At 39.9% G+C, this 18,883-nt stretch overlaps 1 protein-coding gene across 6 annotated transcripts in view; it reads right to left on the bottom strand.

Moving 5' to 3' along the window:
• CHD1L (chromodomain helicase DNA binding protein 1 like) overlaps positions 1 to 18,864 on the bottom strand; it is a 58,036-nt gene extending 39,172 nt beyond the window's left edge. For 3 of the 6 annotated variants that reach the window (XM_032268878.1, XM_032268879.1, XM_032268880.1), the window contains exons 1-6: positions 18,687 to 18,864; positions 11,271 to 11,383; positions 9,038 to 9,144; positions 8,064 to 8,178; positions 7,421 to 7,452; positions 3,782 to 3,863 (exon numbers count right to left, since the gene is read on the bottom strand). In XM_032268878.1, coding sequence (XP_032124769.1) covers positions 3,782 to 3,863; positions 7,421 to 7,452; positions 8,064 to 8,178; positions 9,038 to 9,144; positions 11,271 to 11,383; positions 18,687 to 18,813 — 576 coding nt within the window. In that variant the 5' untranslated portion in view covers positions 18,814 to 18,864. The remainder of the gene's footprint in view (positions 1 to 3,781; positions 3,864 to 7,420; positions 7,453 to 8,063; positions 8,179 to 9,037; positions 9,145 to 11,270; positions 11,384 to 18,686) is intronic. The other 3 variants (XM_032268882.1, XM_032268883.1, XM_032268881.1) reach the window with 2 other exon arrangements.
• Between the last annotated feature and the right edge of the window lie 19 nt (positions 18,865 to 18,883).

The following is an 18,883-nucleotide window of genomic DNA, read 5'->3' as shown; positions in this document are numbered from 1 at the left end:
ATCAGGCCCCACCACTGCAAGCAAGAAGCAAGATTTATCATAGGAGACGGTCCTTTTATAAAACCTAATGGTAGATGAGATGCAAGATGTCAAGATTTCTGGATGTTTCTAGACTAGGAACATAGAGAGTCTCAAATGGAAAAACGTTTCTTTAAATTTTGAACAACAGAGAAGAACACCCAGAGTAAGAGACAGATGAAGTGGAAGGTCAGGAAAAAGAAGAAAAGATACTAGGTCAAGCAAAAGATATCCTCTAAACTGACATCCACAAGAACTTACACTAGGAGAAATAATACAGCAAAATGGGGAAGCCACACCTTGACATCTTGAGCATGTGTATCTTTTTTTTTTTTTTTCTTTTTTTGAGATAAGGTCTTGCTCTATTACCCAGGCTGGAGTACAGTGGCATGATCTTGGCTCACTGTAACCTCCTCCTTCAGCCTCATCGGTAGCTGAAGCTATAGGTACTCACCACACTCAGCTAATTTCTTTATTTTTTTGTAAGACAACGTCTCACTATATCGCCCAGGCTGCTCTTGAACTCATGGGCTCAAGTGATTTTCCTGCCTCGGCCTCCCAAAGTGCTGGGATTACATGTGTAAGCCACCACACCTGGCCTGTTTTAAATGTCAAAATACAGTATGTAAATGCATATATATATGTATGACATGTGTATATATATGCACATATACACATACACATATATATGCACATATATACACAAGTATACTGTATTTTGATATTTTAAATAATATACATTTTGACTTTTTAAATATATATGCATATATATATATACATACACATTACTTTTGGTTGTATACACATAGCAAAGATTACAGCAGCACATACACCATTAAAGCGTTAATGTAGGAGTAGGGTCACTGGTATGTTTTCCTTTTCTTCTTGTCTTTCTATATTTTGATTTGGGAGGGGGTCATAGAAAGATGCTGCTTTTATAAAAAATGATCAATAAATACAATCAATTAAAACAAATGTAAACAGAAATTATTTTTGCCTTCTCCCTTTGTGTTTCTTTTTAAATGTCTAATCAATGTCTACCCATTCATGCCTGTTCTGCTTGTTAGGTGATGTTTTTGTAGTATTTTTTTTTTTTGAGACAGTGTCTTGCTCTGTTGCCAGGCTGGAGTGCAGTGGTGCAATCTCAGCTTACTGCAACCTCCGCCTCCTGGGTTCAAGCAATTCTCCTGCCTCAGTCTCCCGAATAGCTGGTACTACAGGCGTGAACAACCACAACCAGCTAATTTTTGTATTTTTTAGTAGAGACGGCATTTCACCGTGTTGGCCAGGATGGTCTTGATCTCTTGACCTCGTGATCCGCCCACCTTGGCCTCCCGAGGTGGGATTACAGGCGTTAGCCACCACTCCCGGCGTATTTTTCAAGTGTGGGAACTTACCAGAAGAAATGTTTCCAATAATCAATTAACATTTTTACAATATGTGTCCACCAAGTAAAGAGCTGAGGTGAATGAAGGCTGTGAGGCCACATACATAATCAAGGCTGCTAGTCACTACAGGTATTACCGTGACACTAATTAACATTTTGATTCAGTTGGATCCATTCTGGGACCAAAACTTATAACTGAGTAAAGGTTCAGAGACCATCTCTGTTTGTAAATAGTATTTTGTAAGCTACTTTGTGTCTATGAAATACTTTGTAAACATTTTCTATATTCTTCTACATAACTGTTCTTGGTAGCCTTACTTTTTGTAAACGTACTGTGTGAATATGGCATAAATTGCATAACCTATGCATTCCCTATATTCCCTTTATTTCACGTTTAGTTTGCTTCCAACTTTTATAAACTGAAAACATTAGTAAAAAACAAAAGGCAGCATCCCCCTCCCCACCTCTCAGCCCAATAAATAAATGTATTTTCTTTCCGACTAACTAGTTATCCGCCACCCAAGCCTTATCTAAAAAGGAATGCTTAGATGACCCAGGACCGTTTCCTCACTTAACTCTTCCGAGCCTTAGTTTCCTTATGAGCAACAAGAAAAGGCTCTGGGATCAGCAACAGAACTTAGTTTTCCCACTCCAAATCCAGGTTCTTTCACTGTGCCTGCTTCCCTCCTCCCACTGCAAATCAGTAAACTGGCACAGTAGTTTATGAAGCAGTCTTTTATAAGGTTAAATGCCGGGATATGACAGCTGCTATGGATTTAAAAGTGTTGCCTCCAAAATCCAGGGGTTGCAATGTGATAGTGTTAAGAGGTAGAGCCTTTAAGAGGTGGTTAGTTCATGAGAGCTTTTCCCTCATGAATAGGATTGAGGTCTTTATTTTTTTTAAGAAGTGTCATGCAGCATTTGGACAGCTTGCTCTTCTGTTCCCTCTTGCCCGTCCACCTTCTGTCATGTGAGGATGCAGTCAGTAAGAGGGCTCTTGCCAAATGCTGGCACCTTGATCTTGGACTTCCCAGCCTCCAGAACAGTGAGAAATAAATTTCCGCTCATATGAATTAGCCAGTCTGTGAAAAACAGACCAAGACAAACTCTCAGAAGGAGATACTGTTAAAAGTCCCTACAAAGAAGGCAAAGGACACCAGGGATAGAGGGGCCCCACCAGGGGACAGCAACCTTTGAGACTGGGCTAATATAGACAGTGAGCATATCTACATTAAAACTCCAAAAACTGCAACTTTTAGGCCAGTAAATATAGAATTCGTATCTAAGACTTTCCTCCAAATGACCTCTAAATTTATTAATTGATTTATTATAGGACAAGGACCAAACTTAAACTATCATCAGAGAAATTAACATATGTGGTCTCATCAATGCATAAACCTTTACCAAGTCAGTAAGAAGAAGGGTATTTCACATTACACTGGCTCCTCAGAAAAAAGGGCCAATCTAGGCTACAATATTTCTCATCCACTATGCCAGAATGATTCGAGAAATCCAGAGAAAGGAATAAAAGCACGTGTATTAAGCTCAAAAGCAGGACAAAGACAAGACAGACTGGAGGTAATATTCAATAGCATGTAATTGGTCTCCTCATGACCCCATGTGAACTATCAAATTTTTTCAACAGGTAAATTGGGGGAGGGGTACAACATGTCTGATATATCTATTATTGTGCAAAGAATAATCATAATAAGATTATTTTTTAAAAGAAATTGTCCCTTTGAAGATGATCAAAAGAGAGTTGAAACATATTTTCCAAAATAAAATGCATTTTCTTGCGGTAGAGTTCTTATTCACCGGATTTTAGTAAACCTCTCTCCTATACAAAGGACAGAAAGAAGAAGTTAGGCCATATTAAGTACTACTTCTGTCTTCCACAAAATGTTCATTTAATGCTGCAGAAATCAAACTCAAAAAAAGGTTTCAATTTAATTGACTCTGTATAGGCCTAAACTAATATTTTTTTTTTAAAAAGAGTTATGAAGAAAGGATGAATATGTGGAACAGAGAATTTTTAGGGCAGTGAAACTACTCTGTGTGATACTATAACAGTAAATATCATGGTTTTGTACATTTGTCCAAACCTACAGAATGTATACCACCAAGACAGAACCCGAATGTCAACTATGGGCTTTGGTGATAATGATGTATCAGTGTAGGTTCATCAGCTGCGACAACTGTGCCACTCTGGTGGGGTATGCTGATAATGGGGGAAGCTGTGCATGTGTGGGGACACATGTATGGGAAATAGCTGTAGTTTCTGTTCAACTTTGTGGTGAATCTAAAATTACTCTAAAAAATAATGTCTGTTTAAAAAGAAGGGGTTATATAAAAACTAAGGCTACACTGTGAGTTTACCTCTGACAAGGTCTTATGCAGCAGAGAGCTTTGGTTTTTCAACCTGTGAGCTTCGTCCACAACAAGAACACTCCAAGAGTATCTGTGAGAGAAAACCCAAGCTTTCAGTTTTGTGTAATTTAAACACATATTTCACAACCTTACTATAAAACCATGACTGTTGTTAAAAAGACTAACAGTAAGCCCATTCTATTACAAATGCAACCAAATTACCTTCCTATCTGAGAGGCTACCATGTGCTTAACACAGTATCTAAATAAGGTAGTAAAACTAAGATAATCTTTTTTTTTTTTTTTTTTTTTTTTTTTACAAAATGGGAAAAACCTATGCAGAAAGGAAGAAGCCAGAGACGGAAAGGAAAAGGAAGCATTTATGATCTTCTACTTTGCGGTAGACACTGACCTCAGGGCTTTATGCGTATTTAGTCCAAAAGAGCACAGCAAGCAGACAATTGTGCTCGTTTTACTAACAAAGACACTAAAGCTCAGACTTGGTGAAGGTCATAAAGACAGAGGTAACGTTCAAGCACAGAAGAAAAAATCAAGAGACAGTGATGGTGTAGCAACTTAAGAAGTGTGACTTTAAAATGGGGAAGTGGTAAATAGGGTCAAATGTTACAGAGATGTCCAGGAAGACATATCCACCGAATTTGATGACATGGATGTCATTGGTGGCTGTTGCCAGAACACATTCTGTAACATAGTGGGTCACATCAGCAATTTCTCAAGAAGTTTCAGTCAGAAAAGCAAGTACGTTGACAAACACTACTGGAAAGCTACTTAAAAAAACAAAATACAGAAAAATATGTGGAAATGTTTCAAGTTGTATTATTTAAAACAGCAAAAAATGGAAATGAACCTAAATGTCCAATAATAAGTGGTAAAACATCATATGGCATTTTAAATGATAAATATGATTATATTGCAATGTAAAAGGCCTATACAATAATAAAAAAGATATAAATATCATATATCCTCTTTTATAAGTGTGAAAACCATGTAAAAAATAATAAAGTGGAAATCATAAGATGTTTATTTTGATCATAAACATTCTGGAATCCCATTATGTTATTTTCATATTTAAAAAAACTAAATGTATATACAGGTAAAACAGAATATTGGAAAAATAGTAGGTATGGAAATGAAAATTCCCCCCAAATTAGAGAAAGATCAGCAGAGGTTCACCTTACAAGAAGGCCCTCTTCCTGAGGCTACAGATAAACTCCAGAGGACAGGCGGAAAAACAGGTGCCTACTATACTACCATTCACCTACCGACAGGACTGTGTGGAGGGAGGACTGAGGGTTCAAAGAGAGACAAGGAAGCCGAAGGAAAAGGCTGGGTGGCATGAGCAGAGGATGCATTTAAGGATGGTAAGAAACAAGCGTCCAGACAAAGTTGCACAGTGGTCATGAGATAAGGTTTGGAAATTTCTCTAGTATGGTGCCTGGCTCTGTTTGAATTAGCTTTCAAAACGGATTAGGTCCTATTCCCTTGTGAAGAACTAGACACTCAGGTGTCTAATAAATGCTTGTCTAATGAAACAGGCTACGGAGAGGTAGATTTTGGCTCGTGAAAGGAAGTGGGTCAAATCACTCATCAAAAGATGCTCTAAAGGGTGCTCCCTAAAGAGGAAACGATGGAGGAATCCCAACACTGAATGGAAAGTCTGATGAGGTGGCCTCTAATCCTCTTGATCCAAACTGTTTTACAAGTCTATTGCCCAAAACATTTCAAATTTTTCGTATTTGTAACATACACAGCCTTAACTCTCCATAATAAATCTCTTTAGTGCAGAGATGATATTACACTTCCCTGCTATTCTCAGAGTGTACAGTAATAAGCAATATAACCTTCCAAATATATTGAAAGAATATGTCTATGCTGTTGAGATTCATATAAGACAGCATGATAAATGTCCTACTGTTACTTAGGTTCTTAAATCTACCAGAACATGCATTGAAAACAGGTTATCTGAACTAGAAAAATTCTATTTCTGCTGAAAAATGTAAAACTCCAGTATAAGTAGGTATTTTGAGAAGCTCTTTCAAAAAGGGGCTCCACAGCACCAAATGCTGGGTTTAAATGCAAGCTTTGCTATTTATCATCAGCAATATTACCTTGGATGGATTACTGAATCTCTTACTTTCCTCACCCATAAAATGGTTGATAACAGCTGCCTTGTAAGGTTTTCATGATTAAATGGGATAATTTATGTAAAGTACCCAACAACATTTATGTCCTGATTTTATTGTCTTTTGAGACTTCGCATATCTTGCTCTGTATTATGGAGATCTGTACACTTCTTAGCCCTCCAATGGAGTTCCCGTTTTCCTAGGGTAGCTCCAAGATTTACTTTCCTGATATTGCCAGTAACTCTCAAACAGTGTCTTTCCTGTAAGTGACTTTCAACAAATATTAAGGTGAATATTAATAAAAAGGGAGGGAATGTATATCTTAAGAAAGGTAATGATAATATTCTCACTTAAATGAAATACTAAGATAGAAGTCATGAAATCTATGACCTAACCTCTAGTATTCAGAATAACAAGAAAATAGAAATCCAGCTCATGGGAATCTGGATGAGAAATAACATCTAAAATATTAATACTTTGGGAAAACAAGAATTTTTGAATATTAAAGATGCAAGGCTGGGCGCAGTGGCTCATGCCTATAATCCCAGCACCTTGGGAGGCTGAGGCAGGCAGAGAGGTCACGAGTTCAAGACCAGGCTGGCCAGCATAGTAAAACCCTGTCTCTACTAAAAATACAAAAAATTAACGTGGTCATGGTAGCAGGCACCTGTAATCCCAGCTACTTGGGAGGCTAAGGCAGGGAATCACTTGAACCTGGGAGGCAGAGGTTGCAGTGAGCTGAGATCATTCCACTGCACTCCGAGCCTGGGTGACAGAGCGAGACTCCATCTTAGAAAAAAAAAGAAAAGATGCAGAATATCCACCTCACCATGTAGTAACTACAGAGGTTATGGAGAATGAAACCCTGCCAACATATCTGTCTTTCTTACCTAAACTCTAGCCCTTGTTTAATTTGCATTATCACTGTTACTGTGACGTGATCATGTCATTCCCATTGCCAGGTGGTTTTAAGAGTTAAATCTGAGTTTCCGATTCCATGGGCCAATATGAGGTCTAAAAGTTAACTAATTAGAAGTATATTTAAAACACTCTTTCTAAAAAGTTAATTCCATAGCACTTATTACTACTTTAGGTTATTTCCAGCAAACAGCTCAAGTGATTCTCCTCCTATATTACAGTAAAATCTCCAAATGTTAGTACTGAAAGGGGTCTATGCAAGTCGCATGTAAAGAGCCTAATATCCATTAACCACACAAAGTATGTTTAATCTCATTTAATTTTCTAACAGCTATTTGAGGTTAAGAAATAATTATCCCCATTTTACAGATGAAGAAGCTGAAGTTGATGGAGATTAAATAACTAACCCAAGGACACAAATCTAATGAGCAGAGGGCTGTAACACAGGACCCCCACCATGCCGCCTATCCATAAACGGAACTCATGGAAGACATACCAGACATGCCAGGAGAGGCAAAGCACTAAACTGTGCAGGAAAGACATGACATGCACGATACATTCAATGCAAGTTCTCAAACAGTACTCACGATTTTAGAAATGAGGCATCTTTCAAGCAAATCTGAAAAATTAGGAAGACGCAATATAAAACACAAAGGCTGGCATTGATAAACTCTGATATTGATAAACTAGTTTTCTGTGAACTCTCTTAAACTACAGGATTTATCTAAGTGTCATTTGTTCACTAAGGAAAAAAAGTTCTGAGAATAATTTCTAAGTAGTACCGTCTTAAAAACAAAGAGAAGAAAAGCCTGATTAAGTGGAAGGTCAGCAGCACACTGTCTTAAACTAAAGAACAAGCACTTAAAATAAGCCAGAACTGTCTTCCGTTCCTATCCTCCAGTAACAGACATGACTTCTCAGTCCACAAAACCCTTTCCCCTGCCTGCCGGCCTGCCTCCTGTTCATTAACCAAGAGGCAGCTCAAGTGCCTCCTTCTTGAGAAGCCTTCACCCTTAACCCACCAGGAAAGGAAAAGATCCAATTAATTTGAAGCACAATGATACTTCACTTCTTGAAGTCACAGCCCTCTTTTGAGAATCTGATGAAGGTAGACTCCCTGCCCAGAAAAGTGTGTGCATTCTCAACAAAACTTAAATATAATTTCATCAGACTCTACAACTTCTAAGGTCACAGGTTAGAAATTGTTGCTATAGAGAAACGAACGGATACCTCATAGGTAGTCAGTAGCACATGAAAACGTGAGTCCTGTTTCAGGTCTTGCTGAAGGTGGGCTCTTTCCTCCTTGTCACCTGCGTATGTTACACAGGAAAGACCTGGAGCAAATCTGAATCCAAGAAAAGAAGTAGATGAACATAAACAGTAGATTCATGTGACAGGATACACATACCTGGAAAAGTACATTTCATGGGAGGATTACATTCACATGCAGACCTCGTGAGGTCCTACAACCAGAGTCTTAGGGCCCTGAATCTTATCTAAAGTAATGGTTGAACCTCAGAGCAAGTTCCTATGTGAACAGGTAGAAGGATCAGATCTAAAAAGGTCTTGTGCTGACTCTAAAAATAAATTGATCTCTTCCACATTAGTTACTTCCTATGCCACTACAAAAAGCAACGGCTTCTACTATAGTTCATCAATACTATAAATGATTACTGACCTTCAAATTGCCAAACAGTAATAATATTCACTGGGCCCTTCCCATTACATCCTCAGTGTCTACCTACACTGCATCAGTTCACAGTTTTCTTTCCTTTCTTTCTTTCTTTTTTTGAGATGGAGTTTCACTTTTGTTGCCTAGTCTGGAGTGCAATGGTACGATCTTGGCTCACTGCAACCTATGCCTCCTGGGTTCAAGTCATTCTCCTGCCTCAGTTTCCTAAGTAGCTGAGAATACAGGCATGCACCACCACGCCCCAGCTAATTCTGTATTTTTAGTAGAGATGGGGTTTCTACATATTGGTCAGGCTGGTCTTGAACTCCTGACCTCAGGTGATCTACCCGCCTCAGCCTCCCAAAGTGCTGGGATTACAAGTGTGAGCCACTGTGCCCGGCCACAGTTCACAGTTTTCTGGAATAAACTTACTGATTATAACAACAGGTTCTTTTATCACATTTCACACATCATCCAGAAAAAAACCTTAATCAAGATATACAATAAAATTGCAGTTACATCTACTCTGTACCTCTCCATTTCTTCTTTCCAGTTGCTCAAAACAGACAGGGGACAAAGAATCAGAAATGGTCCTTCATCATTTAATCTTCCTGCTAAGTAAATGAAGAGAGCAATCGTCTGGAACACAGAAAAAGAAGGCAGTTTTGATCGCATTTTCCCATGAGAAACAACCACAAAGTTCCCACAACCCTTTAGGGAACACACACTCTTGTATAAAACTTGTTTTACAAAGAAATATCGTACCATCTTCCGCACATTAGGAGAGTAATCCATTCGTGGAGTGAAATCATGTAAGCCTTAATATACTTGCCACAGATATTTATGGAACTCAATTACTTCAGTATTTAACAAGCAATGAGGCTCAATGTTTAGGTAATTGAACCTTTACTGTAAAGAAAAAGTCAGGAAAGACAACAGAAATCAATGAAAATCCAACTGATGGCCAACATCAGCAATACTCTGAAAATATTAAGCAAGAAGTGCCATGATATGACTGCAAAACAGCCAATCACATGGCAGCCCTCTGCTCCCTACCAGGCTTTCCTGAGGGAGGATGCTTTTCTGCCTCCCTCACTTCCTCCCACCTTCCCCTACTGTTTTCCTTTCTTCCATATGTATTTACAGGGTGTCTTCTATTTGCTAGGCACTGTTCTACACTCCAGTTACTCAACAGTGAACAAAACAAACAAAACACCCAGCTCTCCTGGAGGACACAATCTAATGGGGAAAACAGACAATACATGATCCTCCTAAGCTTAGGGAAGGGTAGAAAACGGAACTTTGGTAAAGGCAAATGGACATACTTGAGAAGATTCTAGTACACATTTATGATTTGAACGTCGCTGTAACATACAGAGAAAATAACCTCTTTTAAAACAAGAATGCGTCAAGAGACTCCATCTTCAAATGCTGAGCTATTTCTGAGAAAAATCTGTCCTAAGGATATAATTCAAAATCCTGAGAAAACTATATGCACAAAGATGTTCCTATCAAGATCAAATAGCACAAAAAGGGGAGGAATCACCATTTCTCAACTGTAGAACATTTAATTTTGATAAATTCTCTTGATGTAATAACATACAATATTGAGAATTATGAATATAATAAAGTAAAAAATTACAGTGACACTGTTAGATTAACAAATACAAACTATATACACACTATAATTTCAACCATGGGATGGGTACAGTGGCTCACACCTATAATCCCAGCACTCTGGGAGTCTGAGGTAGGAGGATCACTTGTTCCCGTAAGTTCAAGGCCAGCCTAGACAATATAGGGAGACCTTATCTCTACAAAAAATGTACGAATAAGCTGTGCGTGGTGGCATGCACCTGTAGTACCACCTACTTGGGAGACTAAGGACTGCTTGAGCCTGGGAGGCAGAGGTTGCAGTGTGCTGAGATCATGCCACTGCATTCCAGCGTGGGTGACGGGGCAAGACCTTGTCTCAAAAATAAAAGAAACCAAAAATTCAGTCATGCAAAACATGCATTGCTATTCATGGTTGTGGTTAGAGTGCTTCATTATAGGGTGGCAGTTAATTTTTATAACAGAAATAATTTTCTTTTTAAATTATCTATGGCTTCTCAGTCCAAATGGTGCCCAGAACCATTCTTTAGTAAGCGACTTACTGAATTAAAACCATTCAGTCTAGCTTTCCTGAGGATGCAATCTAGAGAAAATTTATCTTTTATTATTATAAACCAGACTGTCTGCAAAACAAGTGTGAAGTCACTAGCAAATTCTAGCAAGAATTTAAGGAAAAAATTACAGCAATTCTACATAAATTCTTCTAGAAAACTGAAGAGAAGGGCATACTTCTCAACTCACTCTATGAGGGCAGCTTTACTCCAATACTGAAGTCAGATAATGACATTACAAGAAAATTACAGACCAATGTCTTTCATGAACATAGATGCAAAAAGTCTAAACAAAATATTAGGAAAACAAATTTGGAGGTGGTATCTTTTTAGAGAGCTTAAAGCAGAGCTATGTGAACATCTGAGGAAAGGACAAGTAGCATTTGCTGGCCCTCAATAAAGTCAGGAGGGCAACTGCAATGACTGAGGCAGAGAAGACTACAGGGAAGGCCCTTTCCCAGTGCAAGAGCCAGCCAGCCTGGATCCCAGAGACACCTGTGAAACTGAACTTTGTTCTAGCTTCAGAGTGCTCAGCTGCAGAATGAGTTATAAGGAGGGGCTTCAGTGGTGGTGAGCAGTACTCGCTGCACAATAACATACCTGGCAGGTCTTCCCCAGGCCCATCTCGTCTCCCAGGATGCAGCCATTCTGACAATGGAAGCGCTGGGCAAGCCAGTTGACTCCCTCCAGTTGATAAGAGCGTAGGTGAATCCCTAGAAACAAAAAATACAGCAAATCTGAACAGCAGACATTTTAGCACATGCATAGGCAATGTTCTAAGAATCCGAATGAGGAACGCAGCCTAAATTCATGTAACTCCAGACCTCACTGGCCATATCCTTTGCTGAGGAGTATGGATATCTAAACCTCTCCTGACTTCCAAACTACTTTTTGAGCAGATGTGTTCACCATTATATTCAAAGTCCCAAAGGAGCCTGTCAGTTAGCTGATTCACTTGATAGATGTGGAAGTCAACTTGGGATCTGGCCTCTGTACTGCCTGAGACTCACACCAGTGTCCATTCTGGGAAATAAGGCATTACTGATGCAAATTAACAACAAGCAACAACACATAGATTGTACATGTGTCTGCTTGCTTCACTGTATCCATTTAAATCTGCCATCAGTGCTAAAGGGAAAAACTCAGGACTAAGCTAAATAATGCTTCAACACAGAAGGACTGTTTTTAAGAATGGAAAGGTGTTTAACTGTGTACAGGGATGGCAAAAAACATGAAATCCACATGGAGCTTCTACTGATTCTCTCTCCCTTGGTGAAAAAAAATCCAGTTTCAAAGAATAGCCATATCTTAGGAAGGTGAAAGACCATTAGCATACTTTATATAGGAACTATTAGCAAAAACAGAACTTTCTGGTTTAACTTATAGCTTTAAAAATCTTCAAAATATATAATTGTACAACATTTTTTTTTAAATAGGTATTTTTTCATGGGCACTTAAAAATACCAGAGTAGTAGTAAACACTTTACATAAATTACAGTATCTCAGGCTGGGGGCGGTGGCTCACACCTGTAATCTCAGCACTTTCGGAGGTCGAGGTAGGCGATCACCTGAGGTTGGGAGTTCAAGACCAGCCTGGCCAACTTGGTGAAACCCATCTCTACTTAATGATACAAAAATTAGCTGGGCAGGGTGGTGGGTGCCTGTAATCCCAGCTACTTGGGAGGCTGAGGCAGGGAGAATTGCTTGAACCTGGGAGGCGGAGGTTACAGGGAGTTGAGAATGCGCCACTGTGCTCCAGCCTTAGTGGCAGAGCGAGACTCTATCTCAAAAATAAATAAATTACAGTATCTCATTTAATGCTTATAACAATTCTACAGAGTAGATGTTATCCCCATTTTATAAATTAGAAAACTCAGAGATTTCTATTTCTGATGGGAGTATACATACTTTCCTCTATTCCTACTGCTAAGTAGAAATAAAAACCCTAGACATGATAGATAAAGCAAGCATAAGACTCTGAAAGGTGTAGTGAAGAAGCAGATTGGCTAGGGACCTTGGGACCTGAGGAAGGACAGGGTAGTGAGTTCCCCGGAATTTATTTTTGCCTTATATAGCCCAGTCTGAGAGGTCAAGAAATCCGCAAATGGGAAACACCAACAGGTATAGACCAAAACGAAAACAAATCAGAACACCCCCTGTATCAGTCTGTTAATAAAGACATGCCGATAATAAGGACATACCTGAGATTGGGTAATTTATAAAGAAAAGAGGTTTACTTGACTCATTGTTCCACATGGATGGGGAGGCCTGACAATCATGGTGGAAGGCAAATGAGGAGCAAAGTCCCATCTTACATGGCAAGAGAGCTTGTGCAGAGAACTCCCACTTATAAAACCATCAAATCTTGTGAGATTTATTCACTACCATGAGAATAATATGGGAGAACTGCCCCCATAATTCAATTATCTCCACCTGGCCCGTCCTTGACACATGGAAATGATTACAATTCAAGGTGAGATTTGGTTGGGGACATAGCCAAACCATATTAACCACTCTCCCCTCACAAGCCTGCTCCCGCTAGAAAATGGCAGCCTAGCAAGTCAGGAAACTTTTAGATAATAACTGCTATATTCTAGCTAAACACCACAGGAATAAACCTGTGGTCCCACCAGCAAAGGCCAAGTGGGAAGCACTTGGGGAAGCACAAGGGGAAACTGTAGGCTTCCCCCTACAGCTATAACGAGTGCCCCAGCACCCCAACCAATATGGTGTAAGAGAAGGCCAAGTAGGGAGCTGGGATTTGTATCCCTACCAACTACCAACCAGTAATGAGGACCAACCCCTTGGCTTCTCCTGCGGGATCAGTAGAGACTCAGGAGGGAGCCACAACTCCCACCCTCACCCAGCAGGAAGGAGAGGCCCTTTCCCCATCCCCAGATATAGACAGAGGCTGAAAGGGGGGCCTGGACTTCTATCCCCACCTAGCAATATCAAGGCAGCAGACCCTCTTCCCCTGCCAGAGCAGTGACAGACAAAGACAGTCAAACAGGAGGTTTAAACATGACACAAAAATGCCTGGCTCCAATTATTATAAAAAATCATTCATTATATCAAGAACTGGGAAGTTGCAAACTGAACGAAAAAAGATAATCAATAGGTGCCAACACCCAGATGACACAGATTATCTGACAAAGACTTCAAAGCAGTAATGATAAAAATGCTTCAACAAGTAGTTATAAACACACGAACAATTGAAAAACCAAAAACCTAAGATAAGAAACAGAAATCTCAGCAATGACATAAAAGATACAAAGAAAGACCAATTGGAAATTTTAAAACTGAAAAATACGATAACCAAAATAAAAGGCTACTGAGGCTGTTTATGAGATCAACAGCAGAATGGAAGGAGGTGAAGAAAGAATCTATAAGACAGAATAGAAGTTATAGAGAAATTACAATCAGAAAAGAATAGAAATTAGAGAGATTACAGTCAGAAAAGAATAGAAATTATAGAGATTACCATCAGAAGAGAGAGAAAACAGACTGAAAACAAATGAACCTCAGGGAACTCCAGGACTACCACAAAAGATCTAACATTTGTTCAATGGTGTCCAATAAAAAAAAAAAAGAGAGAGACGGAGGAAAGGGCTGAAAAAGTACTTAAAGAAATAACAGCTGAAAATTTCCCAAAATTGGCTAAAGACCTACAGTTCCAAGAAACTGAGTAAACCTCAGACATAAAAAAATCCTGCCAGGCGCAGTGGCTCACACCTGCAATCCTAGCACTTTGGGAGACCGAGATGGGTAGATCACGAGGTTGAGATTGAGATCATTCTGGCCAACATGGAGAAACCGCATCATTACCAAAAATACAAAAATTAGCTGGGTTTGGTGGCATGTGCCTGTAGTCCCAGCTACTCGGGAGGCTGAGGGAGGAGAATCGCTTGAACTTGGAGGTGGAGGTTGCAGTGAGCCGAGATCAAGCCACTGCACTCTAGGCTGGCAACACGGTAGCTCCATCTCAAAAAAAAAAAAAAAAAAACAAAGAAATACATACCAAGATATGTAATTATTTAAATGCTGAAAACAAAAGACAAATAAAATATCTTAAATGCAGCCAGAAAAGAAACAAACACCTTACTTAAAGAGGGAAAAAACTATTCAAATGCAAGCAGATTTCTTGTCAGAAATCTTAAAGGCCAGAAAGAAATGGCACAACGTTTTCTTTTTTTTCAAGTATTGAAAGAAAAGAACTGTCAACCCCAACTCCTGTAATCAAGAAAACTAGTATTCAGGAACCAAGAGGAAATTCTCAGATGAAGGAAAAGAGTATTTATCACCAACAAGCCTACCCTCAAAGAATGGCTAAAGGAATTCCTTGGAAAAAGGGAAATGATAAAAGATGGAATCTTGGAACATCAGGAAGAATGTGAGAATGTAACATTCTTGAGTTTTAAAATTATGTTTGACAGCTGAAGTAAAGATTGTAACAGTGTCTGATGTGGTTCTAAAGGCAAATAAAGGAAATACTTAAGACAATTATAAATAGAAGGTAAAGAGATATAAAGGGAAGTAAGGTTTCCATACTTTACTCAACTAGGTAAAATGACAATATCAGTAGGCTGTGATTTTATACACACACGTACATTAATATACAATACCTGTCACAACCATTAAAAAGCTATACGAAGAGATAAACTAAAAAACACTGTAAATAAACAAAAATAAAATTCTAAAAAATGTTCAAATAATTCACAAGAAGGCAAGAAAAACAGATAAACTAAAATAATAAAAATAAGATGGCAGACTTAAGCTCAAGCATATTACATGAAATATAAACCATATTATCAATTAAAAGACAAAGACTTCGAGTGGATTTTAAAACATAACCTAATTATAAATTGTCTACAAGAAATTCAACCCAAAAATAATTAGTTAAACGATTGAAAAGTAAAAGGATGAAGTGGTAGATAAAACAGTGGCCCTCACAAAGATGTCCACACCCCGCTCCTGGAATCAGTAAGTTACCTTACACGGCAAAAGGCATTCTGAAGATATAAATAAGGTTAAGGATCTAGAAATGGGAAGAGTATTCTGAATTATCCAGGTCGGCCTGGATAATGCAATGGACATGCAATCTAATTACATGCATCATTCGGAGAACCTTTAACAGCTGTGGTTAGACACAAAGCTGACTAGAAAAGGATCAAAGAGATGAAATGTCCTGGCTTTGAAGTTGGAGGAAAGCAGCCAGGAATCAAGGAATGTGGGCAGCCTCTGGATGCTGGGAAATATATTCTCTCCTAGAGTCTCCAGAAAGGAATGCAGCTCTGCTGATACCCAATGATAGAAGAATACACGTTCTTTTCAAGGGCCATGGACCATACAACACAGTCAGGGCCTGTCTTAGTCCATTCAGTGTTGCTTTGGAACACCTGAGGCTGGATAATTTATAAAGAAAAGAGGTTCATTTGGCTCATGGTTCTACAGACTGTATAAGAAGCATGGCACCAACATCTGCTTCAGGTGAGGGCTTCAGACTGCTTCCACTAATGGCAGGAGAAGTGGGGCTGGCTCGTATAGAGATCACGTGGTGAGAGAAGGAGAAAGAGATAGGGGATATCAGGTTCTTTGTAACAATCAGCTCTCTAGAAACTGATACATAAGAAGTGACTCACTCTCTCTGCTCCCTGCTAGGGAGAGTATTAATCTATTCAGGAGGAATGTGCCCCCAAGACCCAAACACCTTTCTTTGGCCCCACCTCCAACACTTGGGATCAAATTTCAACATGAGATTTGGTGAGGACAAATAATCCATATCCAAATTACAGCATGGCCAGAAAACCTCAACACATTTAAAAGAAGTGAAATTGTACAGAGTATGTTCTCTGAACACAATGGAATGAAATTAGAATTCATGGACAGAAACATTAGAGATACTGTAAATCTCTCAACACTTGGAACCTAGACAACACATTTCTAAACAGTCCATCAAAAGAGGAAGTCTCCAGGGAAATAAATACACTGAACTAAATAAAAAAATGAAAATACAACATCAAAATTTGTGGGACAAAAAAAGTAGATCACGGACTTAAATATAAAACTGTAAAACTTAGAAAAAAACTCTTTAGGATCTGGGAGTAGGCAATGAGTTCTTGTATTTGACATCAAACAAAAAAACTATCCACAAGAGAAAAAAATGATAAATTGATAAATTTTAGCCAAAATGTAAAACTTTTGTAAGACACAAATTTGGAGAAATAAGCAAAAATTTTGCATACTTTTTATTCTAGAAAGGCTACCTTTCAGGAATTAAAAGTCCATAGCTATAATAAATATTTGGTTATAAGGATATTGAGAACATGATAACAGTAAAGAGATTATTGAGATTAAAATTTATTTTCTTTATGCATAGGCTATTTCCCTAAATGTTTTACAGAGAATATGTACTATTTCTGTAACCAAAAGAAAAAAAAAGCAGTAAGAATTTTTGTAACCAACTCATGAAGAATAGTTTCTCATAATATTAATTTATTCTGGTAAACAGATATAGGATTTACAAGTTACAATATTCAGTAGCTATTCCTTTGGCTACGCTTTTCTATTTTTCTTTCTCTCCACTACCAATTTATCCCAGTTGCCACATTTGCCTACTTAATTCTGCATTTACCAACTCCGCTCCATCCACTCAAACTTGTAACCTCTTGTCTCATTTTCACTAAAACACCCGCCCATATATGTACCTTTCTCCTGGCTATTACCTACAGCTAAGTATCAAATGGCACACTTTTCTGAGCCTTCTCTCACACAAGTTCTTAAAAAACCATTCCTAGCACTTGCAAAGAAATAGGCAAACACACAAACATAAACTTTAGTCAAGATAAAGTCAAACATAAAAAGACCAGTCTAAAGCTCATACTTAAATTGGATACATACTCCTTACAGCCACGGACACATTCTTAGACTCCGGGAATCAAGGAGAGAGGGCTTTCTCTTTCACGTCTGCATTCTCTCGACTCAACTTCATCCTTCTCTCTTCTAAGTTAAACACAGAACTGCACCTTTTGCTTCATTCCTAGAATGACAAACCTCACTCTTTCGTGGTGTTCAGCACTTAAACAAATTATAATTTATACTTTTAAATGAACTCTCACTCACTAGTCCAAAACTCTAGGTAGGAAGGTTCCATATTTGTTTTACTCATTCTCTGCAGCCAATACCTAAGAATACGCTCCCAGGAGCCTTCAGTAAATCACGAATAAACGACTGTATTATTATTACTGATGCACGATTCTGTTAATACAGTCAAGACCCGCACTACGTTCCCCACTTTGCAAATAAGGAAAACGAGGCTGGGTGGGGGGGGCTGGGGGTTCAGTGGCAAGTCAGCGCAGATCCGGGAGTAGAGCGGGGTCTCGGGGCTGCAGGAAGCACGCGTCAGCCGCGCCTCGGCGGGGCTGGGGGGCGTGCAAGGTTCGCGCTTTGCAGACTCTCCGAAAGGGCCAGTGTCAATAAATCGAGTTACGTGCGGTAGTGAGCGGACAAACTTAGCCAGTCCGCTCACTATCGCACGTAACTCGATTGGGGAAGAATTCATCAGTGGCGAATTTTCCAGTAATTGCGCGCGCACAGTAAACAGAGAAGAAGAGACTGGGAGATGCGTTGAGCGCTTTACAAAAGCAACCAACAAGCCCCACAGGCGAGGACCCAACCTCACGGTAACAGCAACTCTAAACTTACATCCCCGGTGCGCCCGGCCTTCCGACTGTTCCTCGGAGCCTGCAGGGGGCGCTGCCCTTACCACGTTTCCCCTTCCACAGGCCCGGGACCGGACCTCATTCGTCCCGCGTCCGCCGGCCCGCCCACCGCGCCAGCAGGGTCCGCGGCCACCCAGCCGGGGAGCGGTTTCTCCCCGCCCACGGCAGGAACGCAGGAAGGCCCTGCCGCCGGCTGGTAAACAAATCACCGGGCGGCCCCCTGCTGCGCCCCCGGCCCGCGAGAGGCAGACCCAACGGGTTGGCCCGCCTGGGCGAAGCCCGCCCGGAGCCTGCTCACCTGTCAGCCCCCACTGCTGTAAATCCTGCTCCTGCACCCGCGCCCGCGGTGCCTCGGCTCGGCCCTCAGTCTGAAACCGAAGTAAGAAACCGGGTGCTCGACCCCCACTACCAGCAGCGCCCTCCATCAGGCCGGGAGAGGCCCCGCCCTGCGCGGGCCTGCGCGCCTTTGCTTCAGGCTGTCCAAAAGCGCCCTCT

Source organism: Sapajus apella, unplaced genomic scaffold (assembly GCF_009761245.1).
Source record: "Sapajus apella isolate SASKATOON/1434 unplaced genomic scaffold, GSC_monkey_1.0 scaffold187, whole genome shotgun sequence".
NCBI lineage: Eukaryota > Metazoa > Chordata > Mammalia > Primates > Cebidae > Sapajus > Sapajus apella.
Note: the sequence above shows the minus strand (reverse complement) of the source record. Positions and strands in the feature narration are given on the sequence as shown.